We start from the raw sequence: 22,220 nt of genomic DNA on the forward strand, positions 1-22,220 counted from the left end.
TGCCAGTTTCCCTTAGTTTAATAATCAACAAATAGAAACTCATCATTAGCTAACTCTTCATCGACTATTTACCTGCACGTGAATCTTGTTTGATTGCTGTTCAGCTAGCCTCTGGGAGACGATTCAATTAGGAAATGTGGCACACTAAAGAAAATCCAATCACTTTCTTTGTGTTTGCAGCCTTAATATACAGACGTTTGGGATGGAATAGTATTTTTGTACAGAGACTGTAGTAATTTTCTCTTATCTCTTCTGCTAGACAGAGAAGGCAGAGGGCCCCTCAGTTTAGGAAAGATGTTGAATTGCTGGAGCATGTCTAGAGAAGGGCAACGAGGCTGGTGAGAGGCCTTGAGCACAAGCCCTATGAGGAGAGGCTGAGGGAGCTGGGACTGTTTAGCCTGGAGAAGAGGAGGCTCAGGGGTGACCTCATTGCTGTCTACAACTACCTGAAGGGAGGTTGTAGCCAGGAGGGGGTTGGTCTCTTCTCCCAGGCAACCAGCAGCAGAACAAGAGGACACAGTCTCAAGCTGCGCCAGGGGAGGTTTAGGCTGGAGGTGAGGAGAAAGTTCTTCACAGAGAGAGTGGTTGGCCATTGGAATGGGCTGCCCAGGTAGGTGGTGGAGTCACCATCCCTGGAGGTGTTCAAGAGGAGATTGGACGTGGCACTTGGTGCCATGGTTTAGATAGTCATGAGGTTTAGGGTGACAGGTTGGACTCAATGATCTTTGAGGTCTCTTCCAGCCTTCTTGATTCTTGATTCTTCTTGATTCTTGTCTCTCTTTTATTCTCTTTTATATCATTTAAGGTCCAACATGATGGTACTGCTTTTGTTCAGGTTGATGTCTTCTGTACTTTGCTGTATTAAAACATTCCTCATGTGTCTGAAAATCCATCCACAGTTGAATATTGTACTTTTTATGAGAAATTCGTGTACTGTAGGGTATTGAATTTTTTGCAAGTTTGTGGTAGACACTGCAGTATTCTTTTAGAAAGGCAGGAGTGTGTGTCATTTTGAAAATCATGAGCTGTATCTTAAAGTCACAGGATGAGTCATGATACGATCCCTATAAATTTTATGCAGGATTTGCAAAGGACAGTAAAGGTTTGTGAGGTGGAGTTGCAATGCACACATGCATTAAATGAAAACTCATGATGCAAATGAGTTCTCTCTCCTACAGGTAGCTCTATGAGGTATTTCTTGTACTTTATTATGGGTCAGTGAAGTCTGTCCAAGTGTGTCCTCCATTCAGGTATATTCTGAAATATTGCTGAGCTGGATTTTTTTTTTAGTTTAGATGATACACCACTACTAGTGGAGGAGAGATTATCTTTTGCTAGTGGAAAAGTCTGACTTCTACTATAAAAATAAGTATTGTGCTTTTCATAGGGTTTTCAGATATGAGTGACTTAAATCAAAACAACTGGATTTACAGGGTTTCAGGCTAAAATATCTCCAGAATCTTCTCAGCTTCAATAAAAAGAAGAAACAAGTGAACTTCTGCATTATTTGTCATTTTTTCCCCCAAAATTTCTGTCATCATGCATGTTGTTATGTACCTTAAATATATAATGTATTTTTTAAAAACATATAAAAAATGCGTTCTACATCATACTTCCAGATGGGATATTCAACAGTTCTTGAATCTAGTCAAAGATTCATTCACAGCTGTCTCAGAGTTCCTTGGTAGGCTGTTCTGACCAAGACCTTTTTGGTGTGTTCTTTTCTACTGGCAGCATTGTTTTGTTCATTTATTCTGACCCTATGAATTAAGCATTTCTTGATTTTATCTCTTCTTTACAGCTCGTGTCTTTCAACAAGCCAAACAGTTCTCCTTATCAAAAAGTCCAAGGGCAGTAGTAACATTCAGTACTATATAAGCATCTGCTTGAAAGGAGAGATAGGGAGCAAAATATTTGCTGAAGAAATGGAGGGCTCACAAATTCAAAGCACATACACAAGTTCATCCTGTGAGAGGCACCTGAGTGTGTGGTTTGAGGAGATAGTTGCTATAGGCTTCTGGGATCATCTCTCCTTCCGTAAATTCATGTGGGAGGGTGGGTCAGCCAAGCTCCTTAGTGTGGGTGGAAGTACCTGCTTCTAAATATTTCTCAAGTGACTGGAAACTTTAGTTCCTTGTGTTGTTCATCTGGGAACCAAGTTGCATCCTCTGATTTGAACTTCAGCATTGCCTTCATCTTTTACAGTGCTTGTTAGTACTCCCTCCTGGAAAGCCTTTCTCAGTTCACTCAGTTGCCTTAAGATGCAAGGCATAGTTTTGAAACTCTCTTACAGTGACAGCTTGTTGATCTATTTGCTGTCTTCATTCTGTGCTCTTACCTTTGTTACTGTTGTGCTTATCCTTACATGTCCTTCTCAAATTCTCTTCTGCATAAACTTCACATAGAAGTGTGTGACTTGCTATAGATGTGATGCAGTTGCACAGCAAGTATTTTTTCTCCTCCACAGAACTTCTGTTTTACTGGATAAGGTAATACTACCATTTTCCAAATGCAAGACGTGTAGGTGGAGAAAACATAGAGGTGAGGAGGGGAAAAAGAGGTGAGAGAGGACTTTCAGCATGTAGTGAATGTTGTGTATATTAAGGGTGTTTGAGGAACTAAATTTAATTTCTCCTCCTATACCATTGATCTGTATGGAAATTCTCCAGAGGCGAAGCAACACTTGAGATCACCATGGAATGTTTCAGGGCTCAGTTGTACTTGACATGATGTGACAGACATTTTAGGTAGAGATGAAGTTTAATATAGTAATATGAGAGAGTAACATGGAAGTGCATTGCAATTACAGCATGAGGGTGATTTTTCTGGTTTAATTCACAAATTGAGCTGGTTTCAGTAATCATAAAAAGCCTTCATGTAAAATGTAGGAGTAATGAAAACTCTTGATTGAATTGCAACTGAAAAGACATTGAGTAGTGAATAATGAGGTAGTTATTGAGTAATTAGAAAACAAATAGCAATGTTGAAATAAAGCAGTTTGGTTTAATGTCTTTTGGGAGTTTATCCTGTATTCTCTTGTTGTTACTAATTGTATTGTTTTCATGATATTCAATTTAGATTATTTTTAAGCAAACAGCACTCATTTTTGGCATTGGCACGTGAAGTTTGCTGGCAGTTTCTTTAAGAAAAATGCAGAATCTGTGTTGTTTTTGTGGAATGATGGTATTGAATTGTTTGTGGTTCTGACAGCAAATGGGGAGAGGAGGAAGCATTGCACTGGCTTTGCTATCTGTCACTTCATGTTCAGAAGCTACGTTGTACAGTAAAATATTGAAGGTAAAAGTCCTGTCTGAAGGGAGTAACCTCCAAATTCAGAGAGATGTACTTAAGTGGGTACACAATGTCAATACCTCCTGTCAAAGTGTTGGTGGAACAGGCCTGTTGTTGTCCATGTACAGTATATACAAGAGGCATGCAAGCGGAGGCAAGTGCTAGAAATAGGACACGCTTTTATCAGGGATGTGTAACTAATGGTTTGAGAAGACCTCAGAGGGAAATGGTAGTGTCCCTGGTCTGGTAAGTGTTGAACTATAAGCATGGCAATATTTCAACTGTAAGATAAAGAGTACTAGAGGTGTTTTTCAGTTGTATTCAGGGACCTGTGTTATGCCAAAAGTAGAGCGAGATCATTGTGATTGTCCTTTCTGGCTTGATTAGTAGGAACTTTACTGTGTGTAAAATTCAGATCTCAGCATTGCTATTTCTGCAAAACATTTTTTAAAAGCTATTGGTAACCAGGAAGTAATCTAATTTTGTTTACACAATAGGCAGTACATGTATATAAAATACTTTCCACCAAGCCTCAGTGCAAAGTATTGTAGTAAACACATCACAGATGGATCCTGGTGAACACTGCATTAGTAATTCTGCTGTGGTTACAATTCAGGGTTTTGGGAACAATTTTCAGTTAGTTAATGATCTCTGTAAGATGTAGGAAAGAATGTGAATCAGTAAGAAATGAACTATTAAAGCAAGGGATGCAGGCAACAATCTTAGTAATTTTAGCTGAAGCATTGGTAAAGGCTTTTGTCAGGTCACACTGATAATCATCTAACCATCTGGGCTTTCCCTGGCAGATTCTTTTAATTCATGCAAATTGTCTGCTAGAGAGTAGTTTATGGCAGCTTTCCCTTTCCTGATTCTGTGTGCAGGGAGATTTAATTCATTTTTTGAAGTTCAGCTGGATTCACACAGTTTACAGAGAAGGAAGCACTGTTAATTAGTAAGAGAAACTTGCATAATATCCTTATGAATTACAGGCACAACCTGCCATTTCAGTTAAAAAACCTCTTGACAATTGAATTGTTTTCTGTATTGATCTATTTTCTGAAAAAGTCAATGCAAAGAGATATATTTTCATAAAAGACTTATAAAATTAAAATACATATTTTTAAATTAAGATGTTACTATAGTATCCTTTCTGGATCCTTGATACTTTCTGGAGCAGGGATCTCTAGAATTAAATAACAAAGACTTGTGTTGAAGACTGTAAAAGTTTGTTTTGCAGGGGAGACTGGGTGACTAATGCTATTTTCTGACTGGCAGCTGTAGAATACTCTGAGTGTTCAGAGGAGGTATCTCTGTAAGCCATAACAAACTTTTCTGCATCTGTATAGTGTTCATGCCCATGTCCATGCTGATAAGTATCAGAGTGAGCTGAAGTGCTTTAACAGCCCACAATGCTGCATTTTATTAGCTTGTTCCTAGGCTCTTTTTTTGATTACTCAAGGAAATTTCTCTCTGATTAATTTGCTGTAGGAAGGCGTAGTCTTGAACTCTGAAGAAAAAATCCAGTTGATCACTTTTGATTTCAGTGTCAGGGATTAGTCTCAAGCTGTCTCTAGCCAAGTAAGTTTTTCTCCTTTATGTAGGATATAATAAAATATTGTATGTGACTTACTGTCACAAGTCTGGGTAAGTAATTTACTTTGCTAGTGGAATGTGATGGAAGTAGTCAGTCATAGTTAATATGTTTTTAATATTCAGAGTAACAGGACATAGGTAAGAGTGTGCCATAAGTATTTTTAGGCAGTTAGAACAAAAAGGCATAGTTACACAACATGCAAAAAGGATTGTTTCAAAGGTCTTGTTAGTGAAATGGCAAATGGAAACAGACTTCAGAATCTCTTGTGTAGAAGAGTTTCTTTTGCATAGACAGATCCCAGTTTTACAGGCACAAATAAATTGAGCTGCACAGAAAATAGATTTTTTCAAAGCAGTAGGCTGCACAGAAAAGCTTTGCTTGATGACGCTATAAATAAAAAGTTACTCATTTTAAAAGACAACATTACACTGGTGGGAGGGGAATAAATAGAAGGGAGAATAAATACTAGATTCACTGTGGCTGTGAGTAAGTGCCTATAGAGGATGTGTTGGTTTTTTCTTTTTCTAGAATCCTTGCTCTTTTCCAGCCAATACTGGAAAACAAGGCTGCTACTGTAGCTTATGCAGTACAAGAGAGGCTTTTTCATCAGTATTGTTAAATGAGTAATTTTTATCTCAAGTACTATCTTCCAAGAGCCTAATTTTCTGTACTTGTTATTAATGGCAGTATCTGGAAAGCCCATGTGAAATGCAATCCCTCCCTAAAGGAGTCAGTGTCCTTTTTAAGACAGAATGGTGAGGAAAAAAAAAAAAAGGCAACTGTCAGAGTGTGTCTATCCAGATACAGTGAATGCACCAGGAATGACTCTGTAATGTGCTACTGGAAGTGTATGTTTGACATGTTACACTGGCATGCTTTTTTAGCTAACAGGAAATTATGTGTTTCTGACTGCATGGGAAGGGGCTTAACGCTCTTTCCAGCATCTCTCAGCTAGGGTCAAGTGGATATTCTAAGGTTACTTTTTTGGCTCTGTTGTTGATGCACTCTTGCTGTGTGCCAAAGGCCCACGACTTTGTTTTTCCTATGGCACGAGTTACCTCCCTGGTTACTGGTTGCTTACAATTTGGTTGCAAATAGAAGCAGTGATCATGGCAACTGAAACCTTACCTGCATTTAAACAGAACTGAATATTATTTGTCCTTCTCTGTACTAGGAAGCATTGGCTATTACCTATACTATGCTTTCCATTTCTCATCACCAAGTAATAGCTAAAGTGTTAAGGGTGCCTTTTAATACTCTCACTCTCATCTGCAAAAAAGCAATGGTCTTGGTTTCACAGGTGATCAGATTTTCCTGCAAGTTTCTCTTGTATGTGAAGCTACATTTATTTCCATGAAGAATGTGTTTCCATGTCTCTCCTGCGTGAACTGTATATGAGCTGCAGCCTTCAACCACAAATGTGGCTTCTTCCATGCATGCTCTTTGTCTTCGAAGAAAATGGCAAGCATCGGTCTAAGCCTTAGTAAAAGGCGTTGGAAATACTAAATGTTCTATGTATCCTCTGAAAGAGCAACTGAATGTTTGCAACTCCAGAACATTGTTCTTGTGACTTCAATTGCTTTGGTTGACTCAGCAGCACAAAGTTTGCTTCAGATTAAAAGTGTTTCCTTGTGACTGATACAAGAATGACTTTTTCTGGAAGGGTGGAAGACCAGAAAATGAGAGGAGGATGCATAGGACTGGGCTGAAGTTGGCACTTTCTTCCCTGCCTTGTCGCTATCACTGTCACATGGTAGCATCTATCTATTTACAATGCACTACACTGCTCTGAGTTCATCAGGAGCCAAGTGCATACTTCAGCTCACAAAGACCAAACATCCTTCTTGTAGGCTATATCATGAACTCTTGCTCATCCAAATAAATATGTCAATAAACAAAATGTGTCAAATGTGTGTCAATAAACAGAAAATACCTAGAGACAACTCCAGTCTGCAGTATCTCAGTATTATGTTTTGTCCAGACAGTTTCCAGTTTTACAGATCTGTTGCATTTTGCTTTGAATATTTGCAAAATATCATGCAGAAAGGACTTCAAGGAATGATAGAAGTGTTCATTGGAAAAAACTAAGCCATTGAAGAGACTTGGATTCTAATGCATGCGTTTACACAGCCTAATAAGTAGCAGAGAGCTAAGAAACAGTGTGGACTGTGGTTAGAGATCCACTCATTTTATAGCATTTGTAGAAATACTTACCTGAAGTGTTAAACTTGTCTAATTTTTGGAAATGCTTCCTTGGTGCCATAACTGGTGATCGTGAGACTTCAGTTATATGCAAAAAATGTAGGTAAGTCCCAGGTGAAATAATTTATTGTTGGAAGGGTACTGCTGAAAAAACTCTTGAGTTCTCAGAAGAAAATGCATATGCTGAAATCATCAGCTGCATGCACTGTAGTTTCCAGTAGTGTGGAGGAGAGGTTAGAAGTATTTAATGCTGAGAAAACAATGGATGCTAAATCTGTAAGAGGGATTCTTAAAGACAGCTTTTGGACATGGGAGATTTCATTTCCACTCCTAGGAAAAAAGACTCTCTTATTAAGGTAGTAACAATTCTTGTTCTGTTGCCTACAGGAAGGAGTTGAAGTGAGAGTTGCCAGAATATTCAATACCTTTGGTCCTCGAATGCACATGAATGATGGTAGAGTTGTCAGTAACTTTATTCTACAAGCTCTCCAGGGAGAACCACTAACAGTAAGTAATGGCAATGACCTCTCTGTGACATGAAGAACTGTTTTTCTTCATATTCTATCTTTATGTGCCATGAAAGAGGACAGATTTTAGAAAACACTGCGTTTTCTCCTCCTGTCCTAAAAATCTGGTCTTTCAGTGTACCAAGTTCAGATCACAGAATGTTAGGGATTGGAAGCAACCTCCAGAAATCACATAGTCCAACTCCCCTACCCAAGCAGGATCACACAGGAACACATCCAGGCAGGTTTTGAAAGTCACCAAAGAAGGAGACTCCACAGTCTCTCTGGGCAGCCTGTTCCAGCGTTCTGTCACCTTCACCATAAAGAAGTGACCCCAGGGTGCCAAGCTCCCCATATTCCAAACAATTATCCCAAATGATTCTCCCAACAATGTTGAGACACATATGTAATGATTTCCAGTCCCTTACAGCGTCTCCTCACAGTGAGGTGGAATCTCCTCTGTTCCAGCTTACACCCATTGTTCTGTCACTGAGTACCACCTAAAAGAGACTATCACCTTTATCCTCAGATATTTATAGATATTGATAAGATCCACTCTGTGCTGCAGGGACCAACTGTCTTACATTAAACAGTACTGAATATAAGAAAAGAACTAAGGGAAGTTTTTTAGCTGACCAGGTCAATTAAAGTCAATCGTCAGTAATAAGCAGTAGTTGAGATGCAAAAAAATTTCACCCTTGTATCATCACAGAATTTGGCTGACTAGAACAACAAGTGTTGAACTTTTTAGAAATTGAACGTGTTGACAATCTGTTTAAAGTCATTGTTCAAATGAAGTAAATAAACTCTGGAGAAGGCATCTCTTTAATGTGAAGAAATTACAGCCTATGCAAACATGGCCATTGTTGCTTTGTATTGCTGTAAAGGAAGGGTTTATTAAGAGAAACTGGGAGGAGGAAACTGCATTGTATTTTCCAGCTACTGCCTGCAATGCAGAAGAGGTAGACACAATGCTGACTTCAGAAAAATCATGCACAAATTGATAGTTCTGTAAAGCTTATCCTATAAACTAAGAGAAAACAAGCAGGGAGCTTTATATACATATATAAAATCTGCTTCCTATTTGCTTCGAGAGTCCATCAAGCTGTCAGTGTGCTCTCCTAGCACATTTCTCTCAGAATCAGTTACTGGGTAAACCTCAGACCCCTGCAATTACCCAGTGCCCACTGAAATGTGAACCCTTTTGGTTCTGAATCAATCTCAGAAAGTAGCAGGCTTACCAAGTGACAGATCATGGCCTGTATACCAATTTTACTGTGTTTCCTGAAAACAAATATGCTTTCTGTTCTGTCTCTCTAAAAAACTTTACTGTTGTAGCAGGTAGATGGTAAGATACATGTGTCTCAAGCTAAACTGAAGTGTTTTCACCTCTTTAGTATTCCTGTTGATGGCTTTCAGAATTTAAATATTCGTGTTCTAGGGAATTTACTATGGCACACAATTCAACTGTGAAAAAATTATCTGATACCGTTATATACACTCTAAGTATAGTTTAATGCCTGTTTCAGCTTAAACAGCTTACTTGCTGCAAAGTGACAACACATAACCTGAGAAAAAAGTCTGATTTTTTTTTTCCCCCCATTATTTTGATGCCAGTCTTTATGGTGACTTTGGGAGTCATATCTTTTGGAAGTTAGCTATTTTATTTTATTTATTTATCCTATTCTGTTTTGGTTTATTCTATTTTTTTTAATTTTGTTTTACTGTAATTTACTTATTTTATTTGTCCTGGTCGCTTTAAATGCTTACAGTGCTACTTTTCTTCACAATTTTTTAGAGACTACTAATGTTTGGTGGTCTCCTTGAAGCTGACTGTTTTTAATGAATGCATAAAAATTATTCATCATAACCACATCTTAGTAGTCTGAGGTTTGCTTTAGATATTTGGTGTTCTTTGCTGGCTGAGTGCATGCTGCAGCCTCTTTCAGTGTTCCAAGAAAGGACAAAGCAACACTGTCCTACATCCCTGGGAATGTTCCCCACATGCAGAGTTCTAGTTAACAAATTGCCTGAAGACATGCAAGGGTAAGAAGACCTTCAAAGAACCAGTATTTTGCCAAAGGCTCTGCAAGCACAACTTTTTCCTTTCCTGTAACATTGATCATATTTCTTCTTGAGACATTTTTCTAGAATGGTGAGGAAAAGATAATTGGGCTAGAGAGGTCTTTCATGTTACTTTTCTTATTTTCCTCTGTTTTTAGGTCTATGGACCTGGAACTCAGACAAGAGCTTTCCAGTATGTCAGGTAAGCCTTGTTTGTACTCTCTGATGTTTACTTAACTTGATGGTTCTTTGAGCTTGGCCCACTTTGCATACATGTGCATTTTAGCAAAAGAAATTATATCCATCCTTAGGCCAGCCTTAATTTCAGAAGCGAGACACTGAAGCTTTTAAAAGTACCAAAACAAACAAAAACAAAAAAATTGTTGAACATTGAAATATTAATGTGTTCTTCCCTTCAAGGGACAGCAGCTAGCAGGCAGATGAGTTTGTAATGTTGAGCAGTTTGTCACTCCCTGCATTTTAATGCAATGCTGCCACCGTGTGTCTTTGGCTGTGCTGTGGTGCTGTACATCTATGCATCTACGGGAAGGAACTGCTTGAAAGGGGAAGGAACTGCTTGAAAGGGGAAGGAACTGCTTGAAAGGGGTATTGCTGTAGTTAATGTTTGCAGTGTAAGCAGTGCCAGAATGTATTTTCACTATGAAAAAGTGTATCTGTTCTTCAGAATCTTTTGTTCTGTCATGTTAGCTGAACTTCCATGTCAGTCTTCTGGGGTTTTTTAATCATTCTCTAACTGGAAATGTTCTCTATCTCTGCTAAAAGTAATAAGGGCTATGAGGATGCGTAAAGGACAGTCCTCTCTTATGAGGAAAGACTGAGAGACTGGGGGCTGTTTAAGTCTGAAGAAGAGAAGGCTGACAAGGAGACCTTATTAATGTCTACAAATACCTGAAGGGTGGCTGTCAGGAGGTTGGAGCCAGTCTCTTTTCAGTGATAGCCAGTGATGAGGGGCAATGGACATAAGCTCAGTTACAGGAAATACCATCTCAACATGAGAAAAAACTTCTTTACTGTGATGGTGTGGAGCACTGGAAGAGGCTGCCCAGAGAGGTTGTAGAACTTGTTCTCTGGAGATTTTCAAAACCTGCTGAGACACATTCTGTGTGACCTGCTGTAAGCGGTCCTGCCTTGCAGAGGGATTGGACTCAATGATCTCTGGAGGTCCCTTCCAAACCTTAGCATTCTATGATTCTATGAATAACAGCAGAGACAGACAGTATGGAAACCCCATCAATTCAAAGCAGCCATTTCTTTTCCTGATGATTTTAAGTCATGATGAAAGGCATCTGGATTTGTGTGTCCAGGGGCAAGCTGCTAAGTTTGTTGCCGATAACTTTGGGTTGTTTTTCTAGGGAGACAAAAATACTGCTTTTTGACAAACTTGGTTTAAGATTTTCTGAAAGTGATAAAGCAATTCAGAGACAGGTGGTGGTGTCCTGTGCCTCTGTATTACAATATATTCTGTTGTTGTAAACGTGTTAGGAATGGGCCTCTAAGTATGCTTGGGTACTGGAAGGAAGAGGAAATTTAATTGATTTTTAGTAACTTGACTGCTTTTTATATTCTTTGATACACTTCAGTGAGCCAGGGTATCCCAAAGATAATCACTCTTCCAAAATAACTTCCAGTTCAGTGTATCTTACAGTACAGACTGTGTAACCAACAGCTGAGAAAACAAGCACCCATTGAAGTATACACTATAACTCTGATTGCAGTATTCCTTGGTTACCTGATCTGCTTTACTCAAGCTCTGAGGAGGCAATTCCCTTTTTAGACAAAAATATTACTTATAGGGAAGTGGAAATTGTCTCAATCTGTTCTTTTCTTTACAGTGATCTCGTGAATGGGTTGGTGGCATTGATGAACAGCAATGTCAGCAGTCCTGTCAACTTGGTGAGTATCAGAACTTTGCTCTGCTGTGTTTAGTGTGCAGTGGACAACGGCACCTGTTTTCCTTCTCATCACTGATGCTGATTTGTAGAAGAAAGAAATGGAGCAAAAAAACCCTCTTTCCATGATGAATAATGTATTCTTCCATGTATTTTCTTTATACATAGGAATATTAAGCCCCTAGATATGGAGATCACATAGTTCCAAAAACAGAATTAATTTTCTAGTGTTTTTCATTTGTTTTAGTAAAAATATTTATGTAATTAGAATATGGGGAGGAAGAAAAAGGGAAAAAATGAGTGAGTGAGAACACACAGAACACACCAAGGAAATTACTAAAGTTGGGTTTTGATGAAAAAAACACTGGAGGAATACTTAGCTCTAAATAATTTGTAATTGCTTCACACTAGCCTTGACTAGAGGAAAGTGAGATAATAACTGATGGTATATGTTTTTTATATTAAGGCTATTTAGAAGTTAGCACTTACAATCAAAATATTTTTGTTCTATCCCATTGGTTGTCAGCTTGTTGTCAGCAGTGGATATAAGAACAGGAAAAGAGTGCATGTGCCAGGTCATTTCTGTGTATGCCAACTTCTGACAAATCAGATGCTGAACTCTGCAGGGCAGTTGTTGACTAGAGTTTCCTTTTTTACTGTGGCCATGAATTCATTTCTATGTTTCTATCTAAATGCTGATATTTTTAAACATCATCGTATATTTTGTCTCCAGAAAGCTCAATATTTAAATATGTATGTCCCTCAGTGTTCAGCTTTAGGACAAACAAGATGTAATAAAGATACATTTTTCAATAAGGAAAGGTAGGGATGGAGGGAATTGATTCTGATGAAGGTGAGCTAATGCTAGCAGGAAGCTTTTTGCATTTCATTATGAAATGTTGGTCAGGAGCTCACATGCAAGTTTTGTTCAAAAGAAAATGTTAAGAAAAGGAATATTGTGTAGGAAAGAAAGTAGCCCTTAAGCATATAAACTGTCATAAATGCAGAAGTAATTATTTGCTGCTAAAATTGGTTTTCTTCCCTAATTTTGGATGAACTGAGAATACTGTATACTACCTTGTTACATCATAGCTCCTCAATCAGAGTCCTTGAATCCAAATTTCAAAGTGATGATGTGGTTGTGTGGCCTGCTGAATGTCATATGTCTTTACTGTGATTGAGGTGCCTTATCCCGTTCTCTACAGACTGATTTTTTGGGCCACATTGAACTAGCAAGGCAAATGTGATGGAGGGTGACTTTCCTAATGAGTATGGAGCTTCTCAAAGATCTTTTTTTTTTTTTTTCATCAAAGAAGGAATAAAATACAATGTTTATTTTTTTCAAAATGACTTTTTCAAAATGACCCTGTTAGAAAGATCTCATGTCAGAAAGCTAGCATGTCATTAGGTGTTTGCTATTGTAATGAATATCCCTTCTATTTCTAGGGAAACCCAGAAGAGCACACTATCTTAGAATTTGCCCAGTTAATTAAAAAACTTGTTGGTGAGTATGATAAGTAATTCCTAATAAAGCTGATGTAATACTGATTAGTACTTAATTGGTGTGTGTAATGTATGGATAATTTAATAGGTCTTTGGATTTCTTTGTAACTTTATCAAAGACATTTAATTGTATCCTGATCATATAATTAAATATTAATAAGATAATCCAAATCATCTCAATTATATGTAAAATATTGCATGAACAGTAGAATGAATATAGTCTTTCTGTCTGTGCAATCTATACCCATTATTTTGCATGACATGTATGCAGTTTTTTAATTTGTTTTGGCACAAGGACAATGTGTAAATGAAATACAAAACATATGCATGAAAACATCTTAGCTGAAATACAGATACTTCAGCAAGCTGGTTTTTCACAGACTGTTCTCCTTCAGCTACCATTAAAAACCTCATGCTGTGGTGCAGTCTTTCTGTACTTTTCATTGATCTATCAGTGACTCTTGGAAGGGCTTTCAGCACCCCCTTGCATGTGACTGGGAAGAAAACACTATGGCTTTCTCTTCATTCTTGCTCTGATACCTGTAGCAAATCAGAATACTCAAGGATGGAAGGAAAAGGTCTGTGCTTAGTCTTCTACTGTGACTTCCTAATGAAGTGAAACATACTGATGCCATTAGTTAAAGGATTTTGGTCTGTAAGTTCTAGAAATCCTTCTGAAGAGTCTGAAAAAGACAAGTTCAAACGTACAGTACAGAAGCTGATGCATGTGATGTTACTGATAGAGGACCGTTCCCTCTGGAAGACTTCTATGGATCCACAGATCAGGGAAGGAAAGTGGAAATCACACCGCCAAACCTATCAGGCACCTATAATAATTGCTACCTCCATTTGTCTGTTCACAAATTGATCTGTTTCAGTCTTCCCAAATAGGCAGTATAGTTTTACATAAAATCCCACAGTAACATGACATATAAACCATTTGCTAGATTTGGTTTGAGAAATTATACTCTTTCTGTGTGTTGTCATGAGGAAAGGCAAGTATTGTGTTTTCTATTCAAATTAGGCTGGAGAGTGTGGGCAAAGAGCAAGTGAAGCCCTTTTACAAAGCAAAACACTAACAGAATCACAGGCTGGTTGAGGTTGACAGGCACCTCTGGAGGTCATTTGGTCCAACCCTTTTGCTGCTGCAGTGGCACAGGACCATGTCCAGATTGCTTTTTAGTATCTCCAAGGATGGAGACTCTAGAGTCTCACGGGGCAACCTATGCCAGTGCTGGGTCACCCTCACAGTAAATCAGCATTTCTTGATGTTCAGAAGGAAACTCCTGTGTTTCAGAGGCCCACTGCCTCTGGTTCTGTCACTGGGCACCACAGAAAAGAGCTTGGCACCCTCTTTTTACTCCCCTATCAGATATTTATACAGATACATAAGGTCTCCCTGAGCCTTCTATTCTCCAGGCTGAACAGTCCCAGCATTCCTAGCCTGTCCCCATAGGAAAGATACTTCAGTCCCTTGAATAGTCTTAACAGCCATTAACTGTATGCTCTCTTCAGCATGCCCATGTCTCCCTTGTACTAGGGAGCCCAGATCTGGATCCAGCACCCCAGATGTATCTCGTCAGTGCTGAGTAGGAAGATCACCTCCCTTGACCTGTTGGCAGCACTCCTCCTAATGCAGCCCAGGATAACTTTTGCCTTCTTTGTGGCAAAGGCCCATGACTTTCTCAGATTTAACTTGCTGTCTATTAGGACCCCCAGGTCCCTTTCCTGCTAAGCTGCTGTCCAGCTGGTTGTCCCCCAGCACATACCAGTGCCTTGGGGTTGTCCCTCCCCATGTGCAGGACTTTGAGCTTTGTATTGAACTTCATGAAGTTCTCATCAGCCTCCTGCTTCCTTTCTTGGGATATCCCTCTGGATCAGCAGCACAGCCCTCTGGTGTATCAGCAGCTCAGTATTGACCCCTGAGATACATCACTAGTTATCAGTCTCCAGCTAGATTTCATGTCACTGATCACCACCCTCTGGGCCCAGCCAGGCAGCCAGTTTTCAATCCTCCTCAGTGTCTGCTCATCCAGCCCTCAATAAGGTTGTTATAGGAGACTGTCAAAAGCCTCACTGATGACAGGGTAGATAATATCCACTGCTCTGGCCTTGGCTACTGAAGCGGTCATTTCATCATAGCAGGTTATTAGACTGGTCAAAACTAGCTTCTTCTTTGTGAATCCATGCTGAAAGCTTTGTGAAATGCTTTGTGAGAGTCCACATTGCTCTGGGACAGCTGGGTCACCCAGATGTGGCATGCAGTGTACCTGTTTGTGGAAGGCATTTCAGTGGTACAATTACGAAGCAGAAAGCCTTGACTGTCCCAGTAGGTAGGGAAGATGTAAATGCAAAGCATAGTGAATTGTGGATGATAATGCTCAGTCTCTTGTTTAATAGGGAGTGGGAGTGAAATCCAGTTTCTCTCAGAAGCACAGGATGACCCTCAGAAACGAAAACCTGACATCAGAAAAGCCAAGTTATTGCTTGGCTGGGAACCTGTGGTATGTAAAGCTGTATGACTGTTGTGTGTGAAAACACAGGGAGGCAGAGGGGGATGAGGGAGGACCACATGATAATGATGTGTTTCAGTTACCAGAGTGTCTGCTTAATATAATCTTCAGGACTGCTGTTTAAAAGGCTGTGTCCTGTATGTTGTCCTAGCTTATGATTCAGGAAGTGCTGGGTAAGACTGTGTGGCCTGTACCATGCAGAAGAGCATGTTAGCATCCCCACCATAAGTAGGAAGACAAACAAACAAAACCCACCACATTTTTAGGATAGGCATTTTAACTTATTTCACTTGCATATTAAGATGTTTTTTACTCTTCTGTAAGACCAGTGAAACCTTTGACATGTGTGGCTCATAGTTATGGGTGCTAATGGGTGTTGCTGCAGTCCTAAATCCTATTTTACTCTGGTAACACACATTATGGAGGAAAAAAATTTGCTTTTATTTTATTAAAATATTTTTAGAAAATTTTTGGAGTAAGTCTATTTTTGTGATAATCTGTAGAATCACTGGAACCAAAAAGTTTGTTTGAATTAACAGGGCATAATATGAGCACTAGAAAAATGTTCTAGTTTTCAGTTTCTTTAAAGGGAAGTACTCTAAACTCATGTGAAAGAGAAGCCAGCTAGAGAGAGATGACAGATTTTTTTTTTTTTAATCTTTTTTTTTATTTTATTCTGATGAATTGTGGTCTATGAGTATTGTACATAGAGATGTAGAGATGTCTGGGGCTTGTTCAGTGTGTTGATAAGCTTGAAATGTGCTCAGGGTTTGTCTGACATCTCACCACCCACAAACCCACAGTAATGTCTGCCCAGCTCTAAAGCTTACTTACCAGCCATGTGAGGCAGTGTCAAGGTTGTGGTTCTTCTGCACAGCAAACGCACAGGAAATGCAAAATGCCCATGCTTGCTGTTTTTTGGTTCCTCAACCTTTTTGGTGGAAGTTGTCTGTGGAAGTATAACCAGGCATAGCTGGTAAAAGCTGCTTGATTCAGGAAGGTAAGGTCTACTTAAGCTCCAGAAAGGGTGTGACTTTCTTAGCCTGCTCTGCATTCTAGCTAGCACAGTGGTTTGCAGGCTTTTTTAGATTTGCAGGCAAAAATCTTTCCAGGAAGCATGTGAACCTATCTAGTAAATGTAAGCCTATTAATAGAAAAAGGAAGCTCCAAATCCTTCTGAAAGGATTCACAGAGGCACCAGATATTAATAGACTGTGTCTGAAAGCACAGGAACTATGATGAGTGTTACAATCACAAAAGGTTTAAAACAGTTACCTTTTATACTTCTGACCTTTTGTGTTCAGCACAGTCAGTATCAAACTTACTCTGAAGTACAGTGCAGTGTTGGTACATCAAGGTGATTAGGGTTTGTGCTGCTATTTTATCCTCTTGTGTTGATGGTGGTATCAGTGAGCGTGTCTGAGCAGATGGCTCCTGGGAAGAGCAGGTTGTATGTCTGTCGTTCTGTCTACAAGTTAGAGTGTTTAAATGCAGGAACAGAATACAAAAAATTAACAGTTACTTGTATAGGATTTAAAAACACCAGCTGAAGATACTGGATGATAATTTGTATCCCTTTTTCTGTATATCAGTGGAGCACTAGAGAAATAAATAAAAATTAAAAGAAAACCCCACCACCTTTATACCTTTCTGTGATAGCATTCCATGAGATTCTGTAAAAGAGGACCTTTAATAATTAAAACCAGAAGGGGCTTAGATTTCTGTGTGCCTATCTCTTCCAATGTATTATGAACTAAAAGCAGAATTATGCAAGTCTGTTTTGACACTGAACAGATGGATCATAACCATCCGATGAGATTAAAATTTGTTGTGTTTTTGACTGTGTATATCAGAAAATGTGTGTGTTGTGTTTAAAAGCTAACGTGCATTAGCAGTGCAGAGATGTAACCAGTATGTGGTGCTGTTAATACTTCTATTGGCTGTGAGTGAAGCTTCCTAGCAGTCATTTGTTAGCTGTATTATAAAAGATAACTGTTGTGAACTTAAAGTGAGATAATTCTCTTTTCACTTTTGGGAACAGGTCCCACTGGAAGAAGGTTTGAATAAAGCAATTCATTACTTCCGTAAAGAACTTGAGTATCAGGCAAACAATCAGTATATTCCTAAACCAAAACCTGCAAGGATGAAAAAAGGAAGAACAAGACATAACTGAAGACTATTCATTGGACCCGAAATTCCTTGCTTGACATTTGACAGATGTAATTTTTTTTTCCTGGTTTGGTTTGGTTTGGTTTTTTGGGAGAGACTTTGAAACAGGTATCATGAAGAACAAACTGGAATTTCATTCTGAAGCTTGCTTTAAAGAAGTGGATGTGCCTAAAAATAACAATTATTCCCCTTCCCCTGCAAATCTTGCCTTGCACTTTTTAAATCTGTCTTTTTATGTAAAATAGAGTAGAAGCATCTTTTAGTATCTTCAAGTTTTATATATTGCTGTGAGATCATTTTGTTGTGACTGTCCTTGACAGTTTTATTTACTGGTTTCTTTGTGAAGCTGAAGATAAACACAAATGGGGTGGAAAATGCCAATTTATTTATAAAATGGGTACTATAAAATATGGTATGTTCTACTATGCATAAGAAAAAGCTAGTGGTGTTGTCAGGTGAGAGACACTGACATCTAAGTATAGAGGAGTTTAAAAGAATTCTGTATGAGAGCTTTATGTATTCTTTAAAGGAGAGATTTTTTCAAAGGTTTAGTTTTAGTTGTACACTTGAATTTGAGATATTTTCATTGATTACCATGGATAAGGATATTTTGAATCACTACTGTGTTGTGCATACTCTGGGAATAAAGTTAATGTATTATTGGTTACAGTGGTTGAATATGCTATTTTAATAAAATAATGAAACTTCTATTTACTAGTTTCAGGATTTTACTGTGGGCACTTCTCTGGCTTTAGACTTCTGTGCATTTATGGTGTATTAATTAGAAAGTAATAGTCTGTAAATAATTGGGTCAAAGTTAATAACACTGATTTTTCACTGCTTGTCTCTTAAGAGATATATTACAGGCTGCAGAATGTCTGTTGAAATAGACTGGACAAAACTATCATGATTTATTTCAGTTGAGATGGTTGATGTAGTTGATGCTGGAGTACAAGATATTCTCAAATTGTAGCCTCCCTAATGGAGGAGATGTTTCTGTTTCAAGGAGTTACTGAATTGGAAGTAAACTTTCAGCTTTGATAACAAGGCCTGTCATCTTAAAAAACCCCCAACAAACAACTATCCCAAACAGACATAAAAATGCAATGCCTCTTATTTTTAGTAGTTCCCCTTTAGTTTTTAATACTTAAGACTAGATACCCAGGAAGGGAGATTGACAGAGTTTTTTAAAAGGTATTGTGGCTTAGTGCCACCTAAAATTGAAAATCCTAAATCTCATCAAGAAAAGTAAATTGACTTTATCCCTTTAAAGCTTGGTGTTTTATTAGCTGTTGAGTGTCTTTACATTGATAGTTGAAATGGGAGTTACCTGTAGCAATGACTTGATGCCCAGCCCAAGAGAAGGTTGTGAGAGACGTGGTATGTAGGCCACCTTGTCTGAACATACTATTCACCAGAGCCTCCTGGTGCTTTCAAGGCTTAGGAGTCCCATCCAGTCTGTCTGGTAAAGTTCCCCAGGAGTCCAGCAATTTTGGGGCTGCTGTGTTCATTTGTGTGCTCTGCCTGGACCAAGTCTGCAGAGCTCCTTTTAAGACAAAATTGTTTCTTCCCTGCTCACATATGCAGGTTTTCTTCTAGTGGAAATCTGCCATGCAGCTAAGATGGAGAGCCAAGGATCGTTTTCCTGTCTGGACTCAGATGCCAAATTCAGGCATTACACATTGCCTCCATCTTTCACAGCAAAGCAGCTTGAGGTCTTTTTGTTTAAGGCTTTTTTCTAGTTGCTCCTAGGGCATTTATTTCATACTAAATTGCCTAAGAAGTGCCACCATGGTGTGCAGTACTCCAAATGTGCCTGTGACCTGTCATTACTGATAACTCTCACAAAGCACAGCCTCTCTCTGTACTTGAACCCACAGCTGGATGTATGTGAAAGTAGTGCCCCCTATTTTAGTAGTTCTGTGGTGAGAACTGTTAATCATCTCCCAGCACGGTGGTTTTAACACTTGAGCTCTAGATTTAGAGAAAGGTGCTCTTTCTCCTTATGTTTTACTCCTCATACAGATTGTGCCATTGGAAACCAAAGCATCTGTGGAGAAGCACACAAGGGTGCAACCCTAGTCCAGCATTTAGAGAATAAATAGGAGCTGTGGGTGCCAACTGTGACTTCCAGAGCAGGTTTTCATTTCGTCCAATGACTGCAGTGCAAAGTATGCAAACTGTACTGGGATAAACATGATTCTGGAGACTAGCACAAAAGGTGCATTTTCCAAAAGAAAAAAAATAAATTCCCTCAGAAAGTCTGAATGTTTGGATAGTACAGATATGAATTTAAAAGCCTGAGTATGAATTTACTTCACAGCCTGACCTGCTTCATAAAAGGAGAAAATTGGAGAGAGGGCAAATGGCTGGTACCAGTACAACCCATCTCTGAATATGTGGCATGCCTCCCTCTGGGCCAGAGAGAAATTGTGCTGATTTGCTACTTTCTGTGTGCTGTTTCTAGTTTTTGCTTCAGAGGTTCCTGGTTCTGTTCCCATATTCTTTCTAAATGGTGTCTTCCAGAAACAGCAGCTGAGGCAGCTGTTGCCCATTGTGTTGGAGGCCTTCTAGCTGATTCAAAAGGTGTGAATCATGAGTGTTCAAACAGTCTACTGGTACTTAAAACTGAAGGTCTGGCATAATCTCAAATTTGGTCTAATCTGAGCAGAGTTCTTGAGAAGGCAAATGAGATTTTGTGTATTGGTGCTTTCTCCTCCTATCTGGGGTTAAACATCTTGGTACAAGAAAGATGCATCAAGTTTTCAGGGAACCACAGGGGAGAAACAGCTGCTGCCTCTCCAAAAGAGCCATTTTTGATGGAGGGAGGTAGAATACAGCACTGAAAGCTTGGAAACAGGATTTGGGAATAAATGAAGCCAAGATGTGTTCTTATTTCCATGCCTGAACACAATGTATTGTAAATTTACCTTTTTTTTATTTATTTCCAGGACATGGGACAATTGGGATTTTCGGCTGGCAACTGATCAGGCAGGCAAGGTAAAATTTAACATGAGCAGACCTGAGGTGCTTGTTTAGTCACAGTGATCTGCATGAACGGGCAGCTCAGCTGGTGTTAGATGCAGTCCTCTCTCAGCAGGGAATAATGCCATGTAGCAGAGGTCTCTGGTGAACTGGCCAGCTTGGTGCTGGTGAGTGAGATGAGTCTTCTAGAAGGGGAGATAAGGACCTCATAAGGACAGCCACACTTGCTGCTGAAAGTTAAGAGTGTGGGGTGCGTAGTTGAATTTTATTGTTTCAAACGTGATGTACTTTTGCTTTATTTCTATGTGTAGGGTGCTCAGAAGCATTCTAAGGCACATTGCTGGTCTACAGACAAGCTACAGTGGAGCTTGCAAATCTGATTTATGTTAAACAGTTCTGAGAACATGTAGTCTAGAGAAGCCTCATGTCTAGCTTTAGGTTAGGTTGTTGTTTTTTTTTTTTTTTTTTTTGGTCTGTGGGGAAATCATGATCTGACAGTCTTTCTGTGTCTGGGATGTTTGCAGCTTCTGTTAACCTATATAGACTGACAGGTTTAGTAGCCAGTGAGCTCACTGCCCTCTGGGCATTTGTGAATGTCTCTTGGTCACCTGTTGTTTCAATATATTTGAAAAAACTTTGACTTTTGTCATATGGGGTTGGAACTGAGTTTCAAAATTGAGAGAAAGAGGCAAGGGCTGGGGGAAACACAAAACACAATTGCATAAATTTGATAGCCTTAGAGAACAGACTACAGAGGGCAAAACAGAGCTTTTGACAGATTCAGCTAGTCCACAGGCCTTTATTAGTAGTGGGTTTAATGCTTGGGGCCAAGAAGTCCTTGAAGGTGGTTAAGATGCTGATCAGAGAAGGCCTGTTCACAGGAAGAAGATGCTTTGTTAATAGTAGGGGAAGCGTGTGGTCAACGTTGCTAACATCCATGCCTCCCCTCACTGAAATCAGTGGGAATGTAGCCACCACAAATTAATAGTTGCTCTGTTATGGACATTTTCCTGTGCTTGGATCAGAAGTGACAGGAGGAGGGAAGACCACCTTTTTGGCTCTGATGCCTTGAAGCTATCAGAAACAGCAGCAGTTCATGTGAAGAAAAGCACAGCTCCTTCCACATAGCAGGAGGTCCCTGAATATGATTCCACATCAGGAGGGAGGCTTTAATAAAATAATTCATATTTCTTGCAAAAAACAGACTCAGGTTCTCTATTCCTTTTCCCAGTCTCTTTCTTTCTCTCACTTGCATATTCTGTAATAGCAAATGTGCCAATGATTTTTTGTCCACCTTGTCTTGTTGCCCTTTACTGCCAGGAACAAACAACAATGGGTTTACTCTTGCTGTTTTCCCTAGTTTCTGACATGCTCTTCAGCAAGGACAGGGACTGAATTCCTTAGACTGTGCTGTGGCTCAAACAGATGGAAGGTCCAAATCATGAAGCCACAGAGTACTATTGGATGGTTTTATGTACCACCA

General features: G+C 39.2%; 1 protein-coding gene across 6 annotated transcripts in view; it reads left to right on the plus strand.

Moving 5' to 3' along the window:
• Positions 1-17,756, plus strand: part of UXS1 (UDP-glucuronate decarboxylase 1) — a 63,220-nt gene extending 45,464 nt beyond the window's left edge. For 2 of the 6 annotated variants that reach the window (XM_054381293.1, XM_054381301.1), the window contains exons 10-15: positions 7,475-7,594; positions 9,816-9,859; positions 11,511-11,571; positions 13,014-13,071; positions 15,471-15,574; positions 17,625-17,756. In XM_054381293.1, the coding sequence (XP_054237268.1) occupies positions 7,475-7,594; positions 9,816-9,859; positions 11,511-11,571; positions 13,014-13,071; positions 15,471-15,574; positions 17,625-17,756 (519 nt within the window). The remainder of the gene's footprint in view (positions 1-7,474; positions 7,595-9,815; positions 9,860-11,510; positions 11,572-13,013; positions 13,072-15,470; positions 15,575-17,624) is intronic. The other 4 variants (XM_054381328.1, XM_054381335.1, XM_054381309.1 and 1 more) reach the window with 2 other exon arrangements.
• The last annotated feature ends 4,464 nt before the right edge of the window (positions 17,757-22,220 follow it).

This window comes from Indicator indicator, chromosome 1 (genome assembly GCF_027791375.1).
Source record: "Indicator indicator isolate 239-I01 chromosome 1, UM_Iind_1.1, whole genome shotgun sequence".
Lineage (NCBI taxonomy): Eukaryota > Metazoa > Chordata > Aves > Piciformes > Indicatoridae > Indicator > Indicator indicator.